General features: G+C 38.6%; 1 protein-coding gene across 4 annotated transcripts in view; it reads left to right on the plus strand.

Moving 5' to 3' along the window:
* The window catches only part of THSD7A (thrombospondin type 1 domain containing 7A), a 309,711-nt gene that overhangs the window by 268,740 nt on the left and 18,540 nt on the right, over positions 1 to 22,431 (plus strand). For all 4 annotated transcript variants that reach the window (XM_067470281.1, XM_060782181.2, XM_067470280.1 and 1 more), the window contains 6 exons: positions 1,932 to 2,110; positions 8,807 to 8,940; positions 9,744 to 9,897; positions 10,623 to 10,764; positions 11,990 to 12,105; positions 22,133 to 22,250. In XM_067470281.1, coding sequence (XP_067326382.1) covers positions 1,932 to 2,110; positions 8,807 to 8,940; positions 9,744 to 9,897; positions 10,623 to 10,764; positions 11,990 to 12,105; positions 22,133 to 22,250 — 843 coding nt within the window. The remainder of the gene's footprint in view (positions 1 to 1,931; positions 2,111 to 8,806; positions 8,941 to 9,743; positions 9,898 to 10,622; positions 10,765 to 11,989; positions 12,106 to 22,132; positions 22,251 to 22,431) is intronic.

Raw genomic sequence — 22,431 nt, forward strand, 5'->3', positions numbered from 1 at the left:
TCAAATCAATCAACCAAGCAATCAGTCAAAGCTTTATTACAGCCCAAATACCCAAATAGCTCAGCAGTAAAAGGTATACCTCTCTATGGAATGATGTTTGACTTATCCATGGGTCACAATTCATGATTTTGCTACCAAAAACTACCCTTGTTGGCCTTATACATGAGGTTAAAAGTATACACAAGTAGACATGGTAAGTTATAAGGAGCTCATGGTAGGCCTTCCTCTCCTTCCATCGTTAGTTCTATTTCTTAGCATGCTCAGCTCCCATTATCATTATTATATTTATTTATACCCCGCTTTATCTCTCCTGAAGGAGACTCAAAGAGGTTGAACATAAAAGAATTAGCAAACAATTAAAATATACAAATATACAAACATTAAAAAAGAATTATATATAAACAGTATTTTTAAAATGCACAGTTAAAATCCATTAAAACATATTCAAAATTTATCACTCCTCCCCATGTTCTCACTTTTCTTAAGATTTTGCCCTCCAGATTTTGGGGGAGGATACAGGAGAGATACCTCTGCAATCTCTCCAGAACATGCATCCACCTCTCTTGAGTTTGACAGTTGCCCTATATCAGCTCCATTTTGGTCAGTGCTTATCACCCTTGTTTGCTGTTGGTGTGCTATTACACACACTTCTTTATAGCTTCCATACATTTATGATACAACCTTCTATGGAGAAAAATAAGCTGAAATAAAGTTTTTCTAAGAGTTGTAGCAAGTGACCTTTGCTTGCCCTAATAACACTATCATCACCTTTCAGAATATTGACAATCAGAGCCAAGCGCCTGAATTTTCTTCCAAGCAATTACTTTGTGTAGAATGGAGGGGCAGATGGCTGTTAATCTGCAAATCGTTGATGTTGGAGATCACTCTCTCTTTTTAGCCTCAGTAGTGTGCAGAGTGTTAAGTTCACTGGTTTCAAGAGGATCAGGCACATTTAGTCTGCAAGTGTGTGAACATATGTTGTGAGCACCACCAGTATCCTTTAGTTTAGCTGTAAGGGGGTGAAATGGCAGATTGACTTTGATGGCATTTTGTTTAATGTGCCTCTGTGGATCGTGGGAATGATGTAATGAAAGAGAGGTGGTGTCTGTTGTATTCTATTTGTCAGAAAGTCAGATATTTGATGAATGTGAATCCTAATGAGCTACCTACTCAGGTATTGCATACCCCAGCTTCTCATTCAGATTATAATAATAGGTATAATGCTGAGAAATGGCTGTGTTGACAGATTCTAGTCAAGTTAGAATTGGAGTAGGTGGAACATGTGGCACTCCAGACATTGTTGGACTGCATCTCCCACTAGCCCTAGTCAGCATAGCCAATTGCAAGAGAGCATAGAAGATTTATTCCAACAAATATGGAGAACTATGTGTTTCCCACCCCCATGCTAAATCAAATGGTGAGTTGTGGCAAAAAGCACATCTATAGACCTCTTGTAGTACTAGAACTTGAGAGTAAGAGTGGTTAATCAATGAAGCCAGTTATCTAGTGCAGTGGTGGGGTCTTCTTCTTTTGTCATTTTGAATAAAAGCTGGACAGTTACCTGCTGCAATAGCGGTCCAGGACCATGAAGTCCCTTCCAACTCTGAAAACAAAATGTTGTATTAGAAGAGTTGAGTGGATCTTGGGTCCAAAATTGACCATAATGTGGCCTCAGTACCTTTGGAATTTTTCTGGTTTTTTATGTGCTTTCCCTCAGTCCTACAATTGAAGTGTTCCTCCTAAACCTTAGTTGAAAATGTGTTGCCATTTTTTAATGCCAGTCTTTTGCTTTTAAGCCCCCTGATTTCACTGAACTTGAACTCAATTATGTTGAAAGGGGTTTTTTGCCCTTGGACTAGATGAACATTTAACCTGATCCAGATTGGTTCTGTTTATCTTCTGAGTCTGTATTTTGACTTTTCTTCACCCAGGATACATTGAAGAGGCCTGCATCATTCCTTGCCCCTCAGACTGCAAGCTGAGTGAATGGTCCAATTGGTCTCGCTGCAGCAAGTCATGTGGCAGTGGTGTTAAAGTCAGATCTAAATGGCTACGGGAGAAACCCTACAATGGTGGAAGGCCCTGCCCTAAGCTGGATCATGTCAATCAGGTATTTTCTTATTCCATCATCAGCATTCCTCTTTTTTCAGAACTACATGAATAAGAACTTAGCTTTTCCTTCTAAATAAGTTATGTAAGACACAAGTATCAAAATACATAAACACCAAGGACAGGGGAAAATTACCAACTTTTATCTTTTTGTGTTTGTTCAGGTACTGACTTGAATGTCTCTTTAACCTATTACATTCTTAACATGTGGAAACTTTGTTAGTTATGTTAGAACTGTCCACTTTAACTGTTCCTATTTATTTATTAACTTTGTTTAAGCTTAACTACAACATTATCCCTTGCCAACTGACCAACACATATTAATAAAAGCTTAAAATGATCGACATCATTTTAAAAGAGGGAATCCTCCTTCATTGTTAGATAGGAGGGGTATGTCTTCCACATATATTGGAAATGATACATTTTGGAGTATGTTTTTTTTTATTTAAAGGAATTCAACCAGAAATTATTTCTCTTTGAATTAGAATTGGAACTGGGAAAAAGTACTTCATGGACTAGAACATTTCTAATCAATAGTGACTGTAGATTTCTAGAAGTTGTCATCCAAAAAAGATACTTTTCCAAGTTGTGATATGACATAGATGTGTACCGTCTGACAAGGCTTTTATCCCTTTACTATTTTTTTAATCATATGCAGATTTAATTGATTAATGAGTTAAACTTTATCAATCAAGCTAAGATTTCTTTCAAAAGAATGGTAGTCATGGTTCAGGGAAATTCAGTTTTCATACATTTGGGCAGAACTAAACAATGGAGATGAAGGAGGGTTGTTATCCCCCTCCCCTCCATTGAAGTCAATGTTAGAAACAGACTAAAATTGGTCACAAGAGACTACAGTGCTGTGATGAACCCCCAGCAGATGTTAAGTAAGGTCTGAGTTTGATTCAACCTTAGTTTTTGCTGACAGCAGACTCACTGAAATTGACCAGGCTTATATTAATCATGGCTAACTTATGCCATGGAAAGTATTATCTATTCTGGAACATTACATGGCTGGGTCCAAACACTAGTTTTTCTTTGCTCAGACTATTAAGCCATAGAAGAAAAGCAGTATTGTCTGTCTTTGGCTGAATTTATTTCTGTCTTGAATTTTGATTGAATCTGCTCCCTTCCCCAGTGAGGGAAACAGCAAGTCTTCATTTCCATAAATTCCCTTTATTATGAGAAGGAATGGGTATAAAGGGAGAAACCATGTTGGCCATTCCTGAATAAGATGTATATTCACTAAATGCCATCATGTTGACATTTTGCAGGCACAGAAGGAAATGGCCTGCTGATTTGATTTTCCACTTAGGAGGATGTAATTAGTTCTAGTTTAGAACATAATAAGTGTTAAACTAAAGCTAATAAACCAAATTTGTAATCCAATTTAACACCAAATAAAAGTGAGCATGAAGCCTAGGTTTAGTAGGAGAAGGTATTCGCACATGGAAGGACAATATTTTCATAGATGTCTTCTGGGTAATACACAGTTCTTCAAAAAAAAAAAAACACCTCTCCTTCTTTAGATAATAATAGATGGATCAAGCTAGCTCTTTTCCAAAGATGATGAGATTTATTCCCACAGCAATGCTGCCCTCCCATGGTAGCTACTATACCTTTCATTGAATTTCTAAATGTACTTTTTTCATTAGAAAGGTTCTTAGATACAATCAGTTCTGTTTGTCACTGAGTAATGATTGCAAGAATCTTCCTTTAATATATACTTCATATATACTTCTTCCTAGATTTATGCTTATTTACTTTTAGTGACACATTTAGCACATTTTACTGGAATAAAAAATAATTGTTGGATATGGATATAAATGGAGAGAAGATGTTGCTCAGGTCACGTTGTAGGATGGAAAAGTGGCTATTTTTTTGCAAAAACAAATTGGCAGATGTGAATGGTGCAAAGCGTAGCTTCAGATTCACCAGTGAGATAAAGAAAAAGGTTCCTGTGAGGAGGGGTGGAACTGGGGCAGAATGACAAACAGTGCAAAGCATTTTGTTTATAACAATCACTGAAATGTTTATATCATTATCATGAACTATAGATTTCTGTGTGAAGAAAAAAACAAGACAAGCATACATGTACACAGAGTTTTGCTAACTCTGTGCACAAGACATGCACGGAGTTAGCAAAAAATAGAGTACAAAACTGGCACAATGGATTTGATCCAGGATCTGGATTCGGCTACTAAGGGCACATCTACATGGGCAAGAAACCCTGAGGCTAGCTATGGGAGCAACGGAACTTTCTGCCTCCATTCTGTTATGATGGCAAGACACAGTCTGGATTGTCAAACCAGTTTGGCCAAGATGGACTTCTATCATTAGCTTGGTTGTCTTGTCGCTGTAGTTGGAGCTCCAAAGAGGTGACATTTGCTGAGGTTCACATAGGTGCCCACATGATCCATAGAGTGGAAGGGTGGGAGGAAGAAAGAGGGTGATTTTTCTCACCTGTCTGAGCTATGCATCATTTCCCCAGCTATGCCTAACATAGGTCAAAACCATATTAAGCAACCCAGTCCCACATTGGGGGCGAGAATGGCTCATGTGTTATGTGGATGCCACAAGGTTGACTCTTTCCTGCCCCAGATTATGCCACCTGTGTAGATATTCCCTAGAAGAGTCCCTTTCAACCATTCATCTGATTCCATCACATTCCAGGAAGGGAGGGATCCCTTGACTTTTTGTGTAGGTCCTTCAGCCTGGTGAGACTAGACTATTAGAACATGCAAAGAAATTAGATAGTGCAGTAACAATTAAAAAAAACAAAAGTAATGCAGTAGTATCTACAAACTACATGAAAATGTGCTCTGAATTTAAAACCTAGAGGCTGCTGCTTTTCATATTAAATACATTATATTCTGAATCCATGCATGTAGAAATGCCACACATACAGCCTTCATCAATGTCTTGACAGCTGCCTGTGGCTGTGTAATTAGTCTGCACCTTATCTTCATCTAGAAGGAAATGAAGAAACGGAATACCAGTCTGTGTCTGCATTAAAAGTGGTACACAGAAAACACTTAGAAAATTCTTTCAAACATACATGCAAGGATTAGAAAATGAAGCCGACTTGAAGATCAGTTTTAATTACCATTTCTATTAATAGTGTTTAGCTGATTGTGTTTTTTTCCTTGCTTGAACAAAACAATGTTTTGTATCTAGTTTAAAAAAACCTTGCATGTCCCAGACAACAAGGACATAGTCACAGAGGTAGAAGAAAGGGAATATCTGATGTGTAGAGTGAAATAAGAATTGGCGTTAACAAATCAGAACTTTTTTTGATAATCAAAACTTGAAAGCACAAAAACATCCAGAAAGTACACGAAATAAGTTCAGTGAAGTATAATTTTGCAAGTATAAGTCTTCTAATCTAGGAAAGCATGTAGAAAAGGCATAGATAGATATTGCAACCAACACCAATAGAATCTCCTTTCCTTTCTAGTTACAGAAATAGAAAATAAACAAACAGTACTTGGTAGTATATAGCATGTATTGAAATCTACTATTTTACAAAGAAATTGTTACTTACTTAATAAAATACAGAGGATAAATAATACCTCAAATAAATTAAGAACTATCTTTAACAGAACTAGAAAACTATATGAAAAATGAAAACATTTATAGGCAAATCAAACACATTTATTTTCAAGTATGTAACTCCCATATCTTTATTTACTCTCAAAGAATGGATTAAATCTGCACTAGACCACTAAACCATTACACCTGCTTAGTTAATAATAAATATATGAATTACTTTGCATTAAGTACTTCACATATATTTTTCTAAGCCTCTGAAAAAAGAAAACTATTTCCTGTATTAGAGTTATATAATCCCAAAGAGAAATGTAGTTCAATCCCATTCTGGCAATTCTGCAAGAAATGTAGGTGGAGAAACTGAAACTATTTCCCAATAGTTGCTCTTTATTTGATTCTACCCCCGTCACCCAAAGCATCTCTTAAAGCACCTGTCTTTTAAGTTTTGTCTGTACTACAAAAAACAAAGTAGGTGAAAGAAAAAGAAAAAAATCCTTACATGCTGCTGATATTAAAAGAAATCTACAATCAAAGGAAGTTCTTTGTATAGAGGTGTCTGTATCTAGGTGTCATGCTCATTCTGTAGACACATGTAAAGACATTCTTCTTGTAGTATTGGCTTAGAATGTGCCATTGACCTAAGGAACATACTACTAAGGAGAAAAAATGGCTAGTATCTATCTTAAATGGATAGAAGGGTTCTGTCCTTATTTCAGGGACCCTTCTTCCACTTCATCAGAGCTTAGCCCATTCAGTGGAGTCTCTGAATGCCCTGTATAGGGCTGAGCAAGGCTTCCTTTGGAAGAGGACCATGGAAATCAATTTCCTTTAGCCCAGTTTGGATCCAACTTGCCAATATTTTCAATGTTATGCATGGAATATTCATAGTCTAAAGAGGTGGGGAAAATATCATCGAAGATGAGGCATATAGTCTTTCTCCTTTGATATTGTTTTCATGAAGTGCAGAAAGAGGGTTCAATAAGCAGCTTGATTCTTTCTTACTATTTTGAACTAGGTGAAAACATAACCTACCATTAGGACATTTTAAACAATTCTATCAAGAAATTGGAAAGAATCATTTAATGATGGACTACAAACAAGCATGGTCAAAGTCCATTATAGATATGTAGGAAGCTTTTACCATGACACTTATAGAAAGGGTCAAGAACCTGTAGTCATCAAGATATTGTATTCCCAACTCATCTTAGCTTCTGGCATCCTAGCAAATGGTCATGGATGATAGGAATTGGAATCCAGTAACATCTGGGGGGCTACCATTTCTTCACCCATTTTAAAAGTGTCTTCCAGCAGTGTAGTGGACCAAATGAGGAAATGAAAGGATCATCTTGTGTTTTGCAAAGATGATGGCTTCTTAGAAGGATCAGTGTAATGCTTTGAAGCAGCATGCCTGTTTTTGAATATCAGCCTTGCTTCCTAACTATTGTTTTTATTTACCTTTGCTTGTGCTCTTGCGTTCATGGCCAACACCTGCCTCAGGCTCAGGTAAGAGTCAATGAAACAGATACCCAGCATCCCAGCATGCTTCCAGATACAAGTCTCTAATGTGTGCATTGTTTGCCTTTGCTTGTAACCTTTCTTTGAAACTGTATGTGTGTTAACATCTAATGCTTTTGTGTATTCAACAATAATGGTTTTCACTGTGTTTGCAGTGGGAGATGGGAGGCAACAGGGATAAAAATGCAAATGTTAGGCAAACTAGAGTGTGGTAGAATCATAGATTTGGAAGAGATCACAAGTGTTGTGGTTGTGGTTGTGTGCCTTTTCATGATCCACAGTAAATTTGCAGACGATTTCTGGGTTGGTGAAGGATTTTGAAAACCCTTTATGGCCCCTTTCTAAGCAGGCTAACTCAGGTCTCCCAAAAAGGAAAGAGTAGGTGAAGGACCAGGATAGCAAGAGAGAAGGAGTAGATGATTAGAAAAATAAAAACAAGAGTAGATGAGCAGAAGGAAGTGGGTAAATGTGATGCTCACAACACCTGCTCATCTGTTTTCGTGGATTTCAGCACAGGGTGAAGTGCAGTCGTGGGAAAGAAGTTATGGTGGGATCTCTGAGGAAGTTATGACTTAGCTGCTGCTGAGGAGATGAGATCTCTGGCCAACAATGATATCCCTCCTTGAGTTTCACTGTTATACCATTTTCCTTATCCAATACATACATGTCTTTTGGTATGAAAGTAAGCAATCATGGCATGAATACATAGTATATACCTTTTCCCCCTAGTCAGTAGATAGGATTGGGGAGTGACAAGCATAATGGGGTTCATCTTTATTATTTATCCAGAAAATCTGAAGTCCTCTGCATAGACTTTTGGGGCATAGCCCTTTTTATCTTATGGGGACTTACTTCTGAATATACACATATAGGATTTAACTGCAAGGTGGCTTCTCTGTTATCATCATCATCATCATCATCATCATTATTACAATGTTCATTTATATCCTACTTTTTCTCTTCACAAGGAGACTCAAAGTAGCAAATAAAGAAAGGAAAACACAAGATATTCACATGTTGTTATTATTATAAAACAAGAGTGAGGAACATGAAGCTTTCCAGATGTTGGACTGCAACTCCAATTACAACTCATCATTGACTCAAGCTGAATGGAGCTGTAGTTTAACACCCTCTGAAGGGGCATGTGATCTCATTGGTGGTTTTCAATCCAAGAGGAGATAGTTGCCTCACATGTTATTTTCAAACCATGGGCTGCACTTGCATATTCATCTCTGCTGCTTACTGGGGACAAACAATTGAGTCAATTTCAGGACAAAAATTGGAAGGATAGCTGCCAACAAATTCCTACCAATCATAGATTTGTGCAGCAGCTTTTCAGCAACCCGAAGATCATATTCTAACAGAGGCGAAGTTGTGCACTTGGAATGAGACTTGAACAAAAGTAGGCTTTACAGAATTGCTTCTTAAATTTACACGCCCACATACTCCCACTTGCCAATGCTGATTGAAAACACATGACTTCTAACTTTCACAACAAATGACTTTTCTTCTTATGCTTTGATTGCAAGCACTTAAGTGTTTTCTAGTAAATGATAAAGGAAGCAGTGTTGTTGCTGGTTCCATTTGTTTAGTATGCATGAAATGAGATCATTTGTGTGTGTGCATTTTACAGGTATATGAGGTGGTCCCATGCCACAGTGACTGCAGTCAGTACATAGGGGTTCCTGAACCCTGGAGTGTGTGCAAAGTGACTAATGTGGACTCAAAGGAGAATTGTGGCGAAGGTGTAGAAACCAGAAAAGTGAGGTGAGCTAAAACTTGTTAATGCAATAATTTGAAGCAGGTGAGAGAGGGAGTAAATGTGCAGAACCTCCATTCTTAAATTAGAGCAGTACTGTTTGGAATATTTGGCCCAGCTGATCTTGATTTAGGAGTAGTTTTAGAGGCCTGAAATCTTTATTACATTTCCATTGTATATTGGCTGAATCCAGATGTGGGGACAGTATACGTAGAGTAGTCCATTTGAAATCAAGGGAACTTGACTTGGTCAAATATTGATAATCTCTATGGGTCTACCATTTTACTGTGTCCCTTCTTATACTGGGATCTAAGGACCCATGGATGTTGGTGTCCTTTAGGGGTCCAGAAATCAAATCCCAAAGGATACCAAGGGCCCATTGTGCACCTATTATAATGGTGGAAGGAGAAGCTGCTATTTCCTGCCATCATGATGCTACCATTTATTTTTAAGAATATGGAAAGTGAATAAGAAACATAATGTATTTCATCCAAGCCCCAATCCATGGAGCTATCTTCAGTTGAAAGAACAGTACCAGGGATCTGAGTTACACAAGAGAGTGGAAATGAGGAGACATTAAGTGAAAAAGTTGTCCTGCTAAAGTGATTAGGATATTTTCAGTTTAGAATATATGAGTTGAAGACTGGTCTACAGATACATATAGGATTGGAGATTGGCAAAGTGCCTTTTTGGACTTGAACATCTTGAATCCCCCAGTATGTAAAGAATATGTACTTCCATGTCAGTCTTGTGAATAGCATTTTAAAAATATAGACTGCATTCTTTTTAGTGTACACTTTGATTTTTCCAGATGTATGCAAAACACTATGGATGGTCCTTCAGACATTGTTGAAGACTATCTTTGTGACCAAGAAGAGATGCCTATCGGTGCTAGAAAATGCACATTGCCTTGTCCAGAGGATTGCGTAATGTCAGAATGGGGCCAGTGGTCTAAGTGCTCATTGGTAAGGCAGGGTTATAAAGAAAACCCTATACTGATGGAACTGAAGGATGTCAGAGTGTTCCTGAGCTAAAAGAAAGATTAAGAATGAACACAAAATATGTGTTTTGCCACAAGCCATGGTTTCCTTAATAAAGGACATTCCATGGTTGTGGGAAGAGGGAAAGAAATGAATGAGCGTAGGAGAGCAAAAATACTTTGCTGTACCTATAAAATAACAAGGTTAAAAGGAACTTCAAAATTCACCTTCTTGATGTTTCCCAACACTTTAGAAATCTCCTTTTTGTTTAGTTTTTGCTGAGTGCTCATCTATTCATTCCATTGCCATTAAATCCAGACATAGCTATTGAAATTAACTGGACTTAAATTAATCAACGCTCATGTTTAGTGGCTTCCCTATGAATATGGCTAAATTCGATCCAGCCTGTTTATCCATTTTCCATTTAAATATTCAATAAATATATTTCTTTAAAATACCTTTTAAAATGTGTTGTGTAATTATCATGTTTGCTCTGTACCTATTTTTCCTTCATAATAACCCACTGAGGGAAGTTAGTCTTCAGCTAAAGTTAGAAGTCTGAGATTGCTGAAAGCGTGTGCCTTTTGAGTGGAGATTTTGACCCCAGTCACCCTTATTTTATTCCAGTATTTTAGTCACTGTACTACATAGGTCTAAGCATAATCCATATTATATATCAAAATCAAATAATGTGTGGTTTTCTTTTTCAGCCATGTAATGGAAGCAATGTGAGGGAACGGAGAGCAGAAGTTATGAGGCAAGCTCAAGAAGGAAAGGCCTGCCCTCCAGCTGTGGAGACAGAACCCTGCAGCCTGAACAAAAATTGTTACCACTATGAATACAATGTTACAGGTAGTCATGTTACTTAAGAACAACTAAGCTGTAAGTGGTTTGTTCAATGGAATGGATCATGGTTCCAGCCAATCAACTATTCCCTATTTTTGGCTGCTTTATCGTTTCCCCTTTCGCCTTCCCAACATTCAGCTAGCACTGAGCATGTTCACTCATCATTGGGGGAAAATGATTGCTCAATTTTGGGGAAAAAATTGCAAACTTGGTGGTTCTCCCAAGCTTGCCATTATCCCCCTTTGCAAGAATGGTGCAATTTTGGCTGTCAACTTGAGGCAACCTTGTGTTAGACCACAACACCCATAAACTGTAAATAGCCTGTAAGAATTGTCATCTAACATATCTGGGAGTACACTAGGTGGTTTAGCTGTAGTGCACTCTTTTTTCATTCCATTGTAATTTGTGTTAGTATAGGACTATCACTAAGGCTCCAGTCCTTTTTTTATACTTAGCATGCAGGAAATCCTACTGAACCTGTAAACATGTAGATGATTATTCTTGTGATCTACAATCCTGTGTACACCTCAGTTAAGAGATGGCTTGGATGAAAAGTCAGTAAGTCCCTGAAACTGAGAGAGTTGGGATTTGAGTGCTTGTTACAGTCATGCTATTGTGTGCTTTCAAGTTATTTCTGACTAAAATAAACCAATCACGGTGTTTTCTTGGCAAGATTTGTTCAGCAGGGATTTGCTTTTGCCTTCATCTGAAGCTGAGAGAGTCTCATTTGTTCAAGGTTACCCAGTGGTTTCAATGGCTGAGTAGGGATTTGAACTCTGTTCTCCAGAACCTTCATACAACACTTATGCCATTACACAATTATTATTGTTGTTTTTATTGTTGTTATTATTTATATCCCACTTTTTCCTCTCTTGAGAGAGTCTCAAAGTAGCTAGTGACTCAATCCTGGCATTCTATAGTTTTTACCTATATCCATTTATTAGTCCCAATTAGGCTAGATTTATTAGAGCACTTATTTGTCAATTCACCAAGTTCCCATTGAGTCAATGGGTCTTCTGTCATAGGAATTAGCATTTGGATTTAGACTATTTGTTGTTGGTAATGGTTTCCCAGTAGACCGATACGAGAAGATGAATGTAATTCATCCTTTTTTTATTAAAATGGAATAAAAGATTAATTAGGGAGCATTAAATTTTCATGTATCATGAGTCTAGTGAACAAAAGCCTCTCTCACTAGCTTCCGGTTCTATTTTGTTTCCTTTCCTATTAGACTGGAGTACGTGCCAGCTCAGTGAGAAAGCTGTCTGTGGTAATGGGATCAAAACAAGAATGCTTGATTGTGTTCGCAGTGATGGCAAGTCAGTTGACCTGAAGTACTGTGAAGAGGTAGGTGGATGCTTTTTCTTTTTCTTGCTTTGTGAAAAAAAATCCATCCTCCTTAACCACTTTTGTTCAAACCCAGTCGATTGCCACTGTGCAGCGTCACGAGTTCTGTGACAGATGTTTCCCACTGCTATTCAAGGACTGTTAAGTACCCCATAAATGAGCCTGTGCAACAATCAGTGTTTTTTGTCATTTAATTTCCTTAAGTGTGTGGCCACAAAGGTATGCTAATTTCTCTTTTATCTGCTGAAAGTAATGGTTTGGGAACAATAAGCAATCAAGGTGAATAAGTATAATAAATCTTAATCAGAATGTTAATCATCATTCTAATTGGAAGTGATTCCTTTATAAGGCATTGGGCATCTGCCAGCATCTTTTGATTCAGTGTGTCCTTCTCATTTTCCTGGCACATTGGGTTCATACCAGTTTTTGATGCTCAGAGCAAAGTAAGACACTTCTATAATAATACTGTTGAGGGAAAAATTGTAGGATTGACAAAGAAGTAGAGCTTCTTACATAAGTGTGTTTGAAAAAAATGACTCATTTAACAGATGATTTTACTTCTATTAATTTCATATTGTATTGAAGGCATAATTTTCTGCCTTTTAGTGCATCTCAGCATAGTTGGTGGTGTAATTTTTGTACAGCTGTTGTTTCAACAGTCCACGAGTTTGTTAGCAGACCACAAAAGACTCAACCATCTCAGGCATCTTAGGGCATTTTATAATGGACAGAAACTTCTATTGTTTCTGGATCACCAAGAGGAAGGAAGAAGGCAAATAGAAGCCAAAAGGGAACATCACGCTGTCAAATGAAGAATATAGAGGTAGCAGTATGCAACATAAAACAAAATTAAAAATGTGATGATACTTTTGTTAGGTCATCCAGAAGGCACTCAATTCATTATGCTAACTTTTGAAGTCCACTTCCTTCTTCATAAGGCAAAGATGGTGAAAAAACTATGGTGAGAAGGCCAAAACTTGCAAACCCAAAGTGCCCGCACCTGGCAGGGTCTGCAGCCAAACACCAAATAAGAAGCACTTATCACTCAGCTGCAGGTCTTGGCAGGTGTGGGCGCTTTGGGCCTGCAAGCCTCACACAAACTCTCCCTGGAAAGAGAGAGTGTGTGCAGTGTGCAGGCCAGAAAGCACTCAGTTTCTAAAACTGAGGGGAAAGGGAACGTGGGAAGCCCGCCCATTGCTGTCAATGGGATGAAAATAATTTGTTTTTTAAGACCTGGGATGAAAAAGCTCATTTGGAAAGATGCCTGTTTTTAGGAGAGGCACTTGAAAATGAAAATGAATAAAATAAACAACTGATAGTGATTCTATACAAATGCACAAGACTACTACAGATCGTGACTGCAACATGCAGTATTGCTGTATGTGCAACTCTACTTCCAGCAGAATATTTCCATTGGGTCATGGCACATAATCTGCCCCACATTTGTGACACAACTTACCCATGTGTATGTCACCAACAAGATTCCACCCTTATAGTCACAGTCTGTTGCTTGCTTCAGACATAATAGAGGAAGACAGTAAGTTCAGATTCTTCCTTTCCCCTAAAAGAAAAACCTTTGGGGTGAATGGGAACAAAAGCAGTACTACAATCTGCAGTATACAGAATGTTTCTGACTTTTTTTGTTTGAAGCCGCTGTTCTACAGCACTCATGCTGTCATAGACAGCGTATACACACTAGGATGAGCATCTTTGATATCGCAGTTCTCTCAATTTGTGCAATTGTGCTGATGCAACAGTCTGTGGTGCTGTGATTCCGCATACCCTCATAACCCCTCTTTCCCTCACTTCACAATTTCAATTTTTTTAGAACAATTTCACAGTTTCAGCAATGAGTAACAGAAAGGAGCCAATGTAACTGTAAGTATTAACACAGAACTGATATTTCAGGAATAGTGAAGAGAAAGGGGGAGAAGAGAATCCCACCCCCTGATGTCACTTTATTGCTGACATGCTGGCACAGAAGTGCAGGATTGTGAGCTATTGGCAAGTTTCCCCATCAATAGTGAGGATAGGTTAATCAAAGGAAGGAGACAGGCCAACAGCAATGTGCAATCCTAAGAGGATACACTGACCCTTGTGCTTATGTTAAAGGAAATCCTTTACTGTGACATTTGCAATTGGGCCTGGCTAGAACCACTTCAGCTTGCTTTGTACTGATAGAAATCCACTGACTCTATCAGAGGTTTTGCAGGGGAAGGGGTTAGTGGACGAAAGTAACAGATAATTATTTCCTTCTTTATGAATGAACCAGTCACTGATTGGTTTTCCCTTTACTTACCGGGTCTATTTACATTTTAAAGTAGCATGCAGGAAGCAACTTTTCTTTGGATGTTTGCCATTGATTCCAATTGAAGTTAATTGTGACTGTATGTGTGCATGTGTACACATGTTTAGTTATGGCTCCCAATGAAACTTGGCAATAGCGTTGCACTGGTTTTTATTGCTTGCTTAATGAGACATGATATCAAGTGTGTCTCTTGACATGGGCATTTGTGAAGCATGGATACCTTTGTTGAAACAGCATGCAATGGTAGATTTAATTAAATGGAAAGGAATAGGCCATTACCATCCATAAAACCAAATAGCTTTTATGCCACCTGCTACATCAAGTGGGACGGAGACTTTCTGCCTTTCCAAAACTGCCATTCATGATCTATGTTTTAACATTTGGCTCTCTCTTCTACTTTGGCTCTATTTTATTATGGCCTGCTTACATTGTAAGCAAGGGATATACAACTGAGTCTTCAGAACAGAGTGCAAAGTAAATGGTGCTGCCAAATTCTTCAATAACCATTACATACTGTGAATTTACAAATAGTGTGTTTATCTGTATATATAGGAATCTATCTTCTTTAAGCCCTGTGCTAATTTCTGCTCACCAGCCTTCCTCTTTTACAGGAATGGGGAAAAATATTATTTCAGTCTTTAATAACTTCCTCCTATCATCATGTCGAATCCTTGTCTAAGCTAGCTAGGGTTGGTGCAAATTGTAGTTCAACAATATCAGGAGGACCATAGCTCTGCCACACTGAAATATCACAGTGCCCTTTTGTCAGATGGATAGGTAGAAAACCATTGGATTCAAAATTGCCAGTTTATTTCAGGGTTGTGCTGTCTCAAAGCATGACACACAGGAGAGCATGGTCAAATGTAAGACATAACAACCCTATAGGCAAGTGTTCAGAATACTTGGTGAAGCTGCTTTGATCATACAAGTCCATGACAAATGCAACTGAAAGCATCTTTGAACAGAAAGATCATACTGCTTGTCTAAAAGGCTGCACAAAAAGGCTAGGTGTATATCAAAGAGTTTCATAGTTGGATTCATGCTGAGAAAGCCCCCTCCCCTCTCTTATTCATAACAACTTGACAGATCTTGAAGGAGAGTACTAAAAAAAGAAAACCTTGGCATAGATCTTAGTGCGCAGGATTATTTAAGTGGAGATAACTCTTCAAATAGCTTGGTATTTTTTACAAGATGCTGATAATGATGGTAAGGATCATGTAAAACCTTCTCATAGACCCTAATCCAGAATTCAACATCTGTAAAAGAAAGTGGAAGCAGTGGCATAACTATGTGGGTGTGAGTGGTGCGGACTGCAACAGGTGAAACCATTTATTTTCATGCTTCTGGAACATGATCATATAGCCTGGAAGACTCACAGCAATCCAATTTATTTTATTATTTACCATATTTGTACCACGCCCTTCTCACCCTGAAGGGGACTCAAGGCAGCTTTATATATAGGAAAGAATTCAATGCCATAAAAGCAGCAAACAATTAAAACAGACATTTAAATTAAAACTACAAATTAAAAATGTAAAACATAACATCAACTGTTTAAAACCATGCCATCCACAATCGTAATCTGATCCATTCCAGTAATCGTTGCACATTTTTCCTATTCATTTATTGCACTACAATTATTATCCGAAGGCTTGGTCCCCAAGCCACATTTTGACTTTCTTTCTAAAGGCCAGGAGGGAGGGAGCTGACCTAATATCACTGAGGAGGGAGTTCCATAGCTGAGGGGCCACCACTGAGAAGGCCCTACTCTCTCGTTCCCACCAACTGCCCTTGTGAGGGAGATGGCACCAAGAGCAGGGCCTCCCCCGATGATCTTAACCTCCAAGGTGGTTCATATTTGAAGATTTGAAACTTCATTCAATTACAATGAAGTTTCAAATCATGTGGTTTTGTTTGCATGCACTACAAGCACATACTGTTGTTCTCATTGCTACTTTTTTTTAAAATAGTGACTGATTTTGTCAGTTTTTCTGATATTTTGGCATATATGGAAGAAAGTTTGTGGGGGTGACACCATGAGTCACCTCATCTGGTGACACCAGCCCTAGTGACGCAACTGAACAAAGAGTGATGATGCATTATAAGTATGGTGTGGAAATGGTTGAAAATGGTAGAAAAGACAAATAATTTGTATTGAGGAGTCAAATGGAAAAGCAGAATAATAAATGAAGCAATAGGCTATTTTTATATATTTCTTTATATATGAAAGTGTGGTCTCCTGAGAAGTCTTAACATCCTAGCACCCCTGTTGGCAACAAAGAGGGGCATAGGAAGGAAGTGGATTAGAAAAACCAACAACAGACTGATCTGGGAACTGCATCCTATAAAACCTATTTATAGGATTAGTGGGAGAGTGACATTGCTAAACATTGCAGGTCTTCTCACTAAAGGGGAGTGAAAGTGAACTCTAAATGTTCATAAGATCAAAAGGGTGTCATTGTACTCAAAACCTGAAAACCTATGATCACCAGATATAATCATGTACATCTACCTGATCTGCATGCCAATTTTTTAATATTGCATGTGATACAAATTGAGTATCTCTTATCTGAAATAGGTGGGGCTAGAGGTGTTTTGAATGTTGGACTTTTTGGATTTTGGAATACTTCTAACTTCACAACCTCTGAGGATGCCTGCCATAGATGTGGGCGAAACATGGCCATACACCCCAGAAAACTCACAGCAACACACTTAATACAGTTTCTCATATGTACCCATGCTTACTGTGCATGACTGAAAATGGCTGAAATACAATTCTTCCAAAACATGGTGCCCACCTAGCCTATTAATTAAACTCTTTGTATTCATTTATTTTTTTCTAATGTTTAATTTTTTTTATTCTGTGTATTAAAATGCCTCTTGTGGTTTGTCCTTGGATGGGAATCCACCAACAAATATAGGTTACTATGGGCTATATTTCAGAGCAAGGAACCTTCTTGCCTAAGAAAACCCCATAAATCTACAGGCAACTCTAGGGCACATAAATACATATATAGGCAAGCACACAGTAAAATGTCTGCTTTCGTATTGAATAGAGATGTATATATGCAGTGTTTGCTTTTGGAATGTTATAAAGAGAGAGAGGGAAAGAAGAAAAATAGTTTTTAAGGTGAAGTTGTATTTTAAAAATATACTGTTTGGTCTTATGGTTGTAATGTTTTGATGCTCTTGAAAGCATCAAGAGCATCATAGTATGAATTCTTATGGGAATACATTTTTAATATTAACATTTTAATCTGCACTGAAGGATGTCAAGGAGAAATAACCAGTTTATATCATGATACAACAGCATTGCTTGTCTAACAATCCTTCCACATCTAAGTAGTGTTTTCTTGAAAGAAAAAAATATGCAGAAATATCATTTTCAAAGCCTCTACGAGCAACCGCCCAGTTTTTATCTCCAGAAGAACAGACTTTATTATGACTAATGTCATTCTTCATTAAGTAGTGGAACTATCCCCTATTAAAATTCAGTTTATTAGTTTCTCTCTCTCTGTGTGTGTGTGTGTGTGTGTGTATAAGAAAACACTAAGAGCATTTTGTTTTACTGTAATGTGATTTTTTAAATCCTTAATCTATTTGGACAGGACATTTTAGCCAATCCTTGGGAAGCCATATCACAAATTACAATACAAATTACAATGTTGACATGTTACAACACTTACCTAAACCCTGTTACTGAGTTTGATCCACTTGCAATTTACATATTTTGCAGAAACAAAAGACAGTAAGACAAATATTGCTGCTAAGAACCCATCCCTTTTTGCTAAGGATGTGGTGCTGTCCCAGCCATTGTAATATATTGACACAAAGAGGGTTCCATTCCTAGAATAATGCTGAAAAGAAGAGATTCTAGTTGTTAGCCTGATTGCATGATAGCAGGAATATTGGAAATTCTCATTAAGAACATGCAAAAGGTCCTCACAGTAATCATCTGTGTCCTCACACAATGGGTTTTGCATTTTCACAGATATCCCATTTGGAAAGTTCAGGATCTAAGTAGCTTTGTAGTAAATCCTTACTCCTTCCCCACATTACACATGCTCCAGTCTGCCAAGCTACTGCTCCATTAATTTCTTTCAATCTGCTGTCAGATCAACTTTTTTGTTCTCTTTCTTTGTTGGTTTGCTCCTTCCTCAGTGTTATCTTTGAAATTTGATTTCTTTAATGTTCTAAATTTAATTCTTGGCATTCCTTGCTGGGAGGAGAACCTTTCTTTAGTACCACTTCTCTTCTTATTTGTGCATTCAAGTCATTTTTGACTTGTGGCAACCCTAAGATGACCTTATCATGGGTTTTGTGAGACTGAAAATGTGTCACCTAGTGGATTTCCATGGCCAAGTGGGGATTCAAGCCATATAATTGTAATACCACACTCAGAATAGTACACCACATAAGCAACATCTTCCTAGCCATGACCCTTACTAGTAAACCTCAATCCCAAAAGATCAGAACATATCCCAGAATTCCCTCTATGAAATCTACTTTTATTCACTAGATGAGGATGAACTAATCTAGTATTATTTTCTAAATGCATTTAGTAGTGGGCCTAAAGGCACCACATCAAATCTGAATTTGAAAACTAAACAGGTCAGTACTTAGTTCCGGTTACTACTTAAATGGGAGACCATCAATGAATACCTATAGCTATAGTCATATTTCAGAAGAAAGAACTGACCAAAGCAACACTGAGTATTTTTTATCCTAATAAACGCTATGAAATCCATGGGTTGCCAGACATTGACAGGTGACGTGAAGGCATACAAACATGGTAACACAATCCATGTGTGTGTGTGTATCAGCTCTCTGCGTCCAGCATACTGTATGATCTCATCTCATTTCAGTCATTTTGCCATATAAGCTATCCCAATATCTTTATTGCTGCCAGGCATAATTAATTGGCAGAGCATGTTTTCAGTGTGTCTTGTTGTTTTTAAAAGAATCTCAAAGAATAGTGGAGCACTAGTAGATCTCTGCTGAGGCCAAAAATTAACACATCACAAAACTTTTCTTGTCATTTGCTTGAGATCTTTGAAATTCAAATCACCTAAATTTAACAGACTCCCCTATCCCATGCTGTTTAAAATACCCAGAAGCTTATTGTTGCACATTTCTCTACATTAACAAAACAGAAAGAGTTCTGAGCCAAGCTTTCGTTCTGCCATTCTAAACCTCATGTATAAGCAGCTATATCAGCATGTAAGCTTTGCTTTCCTGTTAACTTGGATATTCTTCTTGGCATGCTTGAGATATAGTTCCTGCTGAGCTAAGACAAAGAAGTCTTGCTTAAATTCCAGATGTGTTATTTAGACAAATCTTCGGATGGATTCACATGGTCCTCTGAGATGACTTTTCCTGCCTCGCTTCGATAGAAATCTTTCAGCCTTATGAATGATTCAAGTAGAAAAAAAGGAATAGAGCAGCACCTTTGAGATTAACTGGTTTATTGTAGCACAAACTTTTGTGGATATCAGATCATCCGGAGTTTCGGGGTGCGGTGTCATCTGTACGCAGATGATGTCCAACTCTGTCACTCCTTCCCACCTACTACTAAGGAGGCTGTCGAGGTCCTGAACCGGTGCCTGGCCGCTGTAATGGTCTGGATGAGGGCGAACAAACTGAAATTAAATCCAGACAAGACAGAGGTACTCCTGGTCAGTCGCAAGGCCGAGCAGGGTATAGGGTTACAGCCTGTGCTGGACGGGGTCGCACTCCCCTTGAAGGCGCAGGTTCGCAGCTTGGGTGTGATCCTGGATTCATCGTTGAGCCTGGATCCCCAGGTTTCAGCGGTGACCAGGGGAGCATTTGCACAGCTCAGGCTCGTGCGCCAGCTGCGCCCGTACCTTGGGAAGTCTGACTTGGCCACGGTGGTACACGCTCTGGTCACATCCCGCCTTGACTACTGCAACGCTCTCTACGTGGGGCTGCCCTTGAAGACGGCCCGGAAGCTTCAGCTAGTCCAGCGCGCGGCAGCCATGTTACTAACTGGAGCAGGACGCAGGGAGCATACAACGCCCTTGTTGTTCCAGCTCCACTGGCTGCCGATCTGCTACCGGGCCCAATTTAAGGTGCTGGTGTTATCCTACAAAGCCCTAAACGGTTCCGGCCCAAAATACCTTTCGGACCGCATCTCGGCCTATGAGCCCACGAGGACCTTGAGATCGTCTGGGGAGGCCCTTCTCTCGATCCCGCCTGCCTCACAGGCACGTCTGGCGGGGACGAGGGAGCGGGCCTTCTCGGTGGTGGCCCCCCGGCTGTGGAACACCCTCCCTGTTGACATCAGACAGGCGCCCTCCCTTATGTCCTTCCGTAAGAGCCTGAAGACATGGCTATTCGAGAAGGCATTTAATTAAGCACTACAGTAACTGGAAATGACAACTGGAACGGAATATGACTATGAGACTGATTATGATTCTACGATAAGACGAAGCGGATTATTTTAGTGTAATTAGATGTTTGTGTAGTAGTGATATGTTGGTTTTTGTCATGTTGGTTCATTGTAAATTGTCTTTTGTAGGTTGTACACCGCCGCGAGTCGCCCTAGGGCTGAGAGCGGCGGTTAATAAATGCAGCAAATAGATAAATAAATAAATAAATCAGCTCACTTCTTCAGATATACTCATAGACATAGAAGTACTACAGCTAAAAGAAGTGGGGATAGGGTCAGAGTCTAATAGGATAAAGAAAAACACATTGTGATCCAGGTGATAAACTTTCAAAGGTTGTCAGAGATGACACAAGCCTGTCAGGCAGCTACTCCATAGTCTTGAGATAAAACTTAAAACAGTTCTACAGAAGCCTGTGTGAGTGTGCCTTTAAGTCATTTGTCAATTTAGGGCAATCCCATGAATTTCATAGGTTTTTCTTAGGCAAGCAATACTCAAGGGGTGGTCTTGCCACTTCATTCCTCTGAAATATAGCCTCAGGTATTCATTGGCTGGCCCCATCCAAGCACTTATCACGGCTGCATAACTTCCCAAATCAAATGGGTCTTAGTGCCCTTAGACTATTTAGGCCTAAAATAAGCCTTTACTTACAACAACAATTTATTACGGTCCATAGACCCATCAGTAAAACCAACAAACATTACTTAAAGAAATGCTAAAGGAATTTTAAGCAATAATTAAGCAAGAAAAATTAAAAAGGAACTACTAAAACTCTACTACTGCTGATTTTTTTAAACTGGGAATTGGATTTCCTGGAAAACAAAGATACAATTTTCCTTACTCAATTCTTCAAAAGTTTGTTTTTTGTTTTGTTTTTAGATATATCCTGTTTTTATTGTGGACTACTTAAAACCATATGGACTTTCACAAATTCTACTCATTGTTTTATATTAAATGTTTTAAGTTGAATGAAGCTAAAAAAAAATTCCAATAGTTAGTGAAATCCATGAAGTTGTTTGTTACTCAACATCAACATTTTATTTGCTGCAAAGAAAGAAATGAAAGATTGAGCCAGAAAAAAAGAAAAGAAAATCAAATCACTTGAATTGGGAAACTATTTCAAGAATTCTTATGTACCTGAGAACACAAATAAGCATATAAGTATTGTGGCAAGAGCCCATAATTACTGCTATTGTGAACTATTATGTTTCTTTTGCACTTGTGTTGATTTTTCAACCATTGGGGGTTCAGTACTCATTGGTCAGCTCATCTTGTGCTTGATGTACTGATTCGTTGTCTTTTTCCTTTTTAGCTTGGCTTGGAAAAGACATGGCACATGAACACATCCTGCACGGTGGAATGCCCTGTGAACTGTCAGCTTTCTGACTGGTCTCCATGGTCGGAGTGCTCTCAGCCTTGTGGTCTTGCCGGTGAGTTGAGAAGCTTTAATTTGACTGATACATAAGACATCTTAAGAGATGAGCTCTCATCTCATATCACTCACTAAGAAACAGAAGGAACAGTGGCTTGGATAAAGAGATTGGGAGGTCAGGGGAGGATTGCTTTGCCTGCATGCAAGCTTCCCCTGATGCCATGCTCATGCTAAGAGGA

The sequence above is a fragment of the Anolis sagrei genome, chromosome 6, assembly GCF_037176765.1.
Source record: "Anolis sagrei isolate rAnoSag1 chromosome 6, rAnoSag1.mat, whole genome shotgun sequence".
NCBI lineage: Eukaryota > Metazoa > Chordata > Lepidosauria > Squamata > Dactyloidae > Anolis > Anolis sagrei.